Genomic DNA, 1,472 nt, shown 5'->3' with positions numbered 1-1,472 from the left:
GTATGTATGTATGTATGTATGTATGTATGTATGTATGTATGTACAAGTGCACCTGAGAGAATTACAAAACCTACTTTACAATCAGCTGAGAAGAAATAATCAAAAAGACTAAGCTGAATGGTGCCTTGTTAATTATTGTTAATCACACAGCTTACTGTTTAAGCCTTTGAAGGTGTTACAAAAGGTGACAGTGCTCTTTATTATTTTGTTGAAAAGGGTTTGTCCTGACAACAGCTGAAGAGAAAATGCCTCTCTAAGGTCTTTTGAGGGAGCAGTAATGGACCTGACAGGCCTCACTGGTCCATACGGTTCCATGGTGTGTTGCTGAGTCAGGATGTTTTCACAAAGAGGCCCTCTGGTTGTCAGGTATAAAAGGGAGGATTGCCAACAAGTAGACAAGCAGTTCAGCTCCAAGAGCAGCAACAGCATCAGCAACAAGCCGCTAAGATGACCTCCAGTGGGATGAACATGATGAGCAGGATCGTCTTCTACGAGGACAGGAACTTCCAGGGCCGCTCATATGAGTGCATGAGCGACTGTCCCGACATGACCTCCTACCTGAGCCGCTGTCACTCCTGCAGGGTGGAGAGGGGCTGCTTCATGGTCTACGACCGCCCCAACTACATGGGAAACCAGTACTTCATGAGGAGAGGCGAATATGCTGATTACATGAGCATGTTTGGCATGACTGACTGCATCAGGTCCTGCCGCACCATCCCCATGTACAGAGGGTCCTACAGGATGAGGATCTACGAAAGGGAGAACTTCCAGGGCCAGATGCACGAGCTGATGGAGGACTGCGACAACATCATGGACCGTTTCAGCATGTCCAACTTCATGTCCTGCAACGTGATGGAGGGCCACTGGCTGATGTACGAGCAGCCCCACTTCAGAGGAAGGATGTGGTACATGAGGCCTGGAGAGTACAGGAATTTCATGAGCATGGGCATGAGCGGGATGAGGTTCATGAGCATGAGGCGCATCATGGACTCCTGCTACTAGATAAAGACTCACTGGATCCAGTGTGGTGTTAAAAGAAGAAAACACTGCATGTGCCCAACATCAGTCAAAGACCATCAAACAACCAATAAAATTAATTGATCTAAATGATTTGTGCATATCTCTTTTTCTTCATTTGGTCTTTTTCATCTGTTCGTACATTACTGTGCCCCATCGGAAGGGAGTTCTGTGGGTGGGGGGAAAAATGGATGAATGGGTTCGAGATAATCAGAATAAAGATCTGATTCATTTGAGCGGAATTCATATATATATAGTTTATTGATTTCATTAAAAAAACACATTACATACAACAAAACAATGCAAATCGAATAAAAAGGCAGCAGATGAAGAAAAATATCTTATATTATCTGCTCCTATTTACAAAAAATTATATTAATTCCAAACAACAATAAACCAAATAAAACAAAAACAAAAGTTTAACTCCTCAAACAGTAACTCATAGAAATACAAAT

General features: G+C 43.0%; 1 protein-coding gene across 1 annotated transcript; it reads left to right on the top strand.

Moving 5' to 3' along the window:
- The first annotated feature begins 411 nt into the window (after positions 1 to 411).
- LOC106532704 (gamma-crystallin M2) lies at positions 412 to 1,110 on the top strand. Its single transcript, XM_014028827.1, has one exon. The coding sequence runs from the start codon at positions 448 to 450 to the stop codon at positions 1,000 to 1,002; it is 555 nt and encodes a 184-aa protein (XP_013884281.1). The 5' UTR covers positions 412 to 447; the 3' UTR covers positions 1,003 to 1,110.
- The last annotated feature ends 362 nt before the right edge of the window (positions 1,111 to 1,472 follow it).

The sequence above is a fragment of the Austrofundulus limnaeus genome, unplaced genomic scaffold (assembly GCF_001266775.1).
Source record: "Austrofundulus limnaeus strain Quisiro unplaced genomic scaffold, Austrofundulus_limnaeus-1.0 Scaffold816, whole genome shotgun sequence".
Taxonomy (NCBI): domain Eukaryota; kingdom Metazoa; phylum Chordata; class Actinopteri; order Cyprinodontiformes; family Rivulidae; genus Austrofundulus; species Austrofundulus limnaeus.
The sequence above is the reverse complement of the archived record's forward strand: the minus strand, read 5'-3'. Positions and strand labels throughout refer to the sequence as shown.

Excerpts from the sequence above, each read along its gene's own strand:
- LOC106532704 (XM_014028827.1), top strand. The coding sequence starts at position 448 with ATGACCTCCAGTGGGATGAACATGATGAGCAGGATCGTCTTCTACGAG.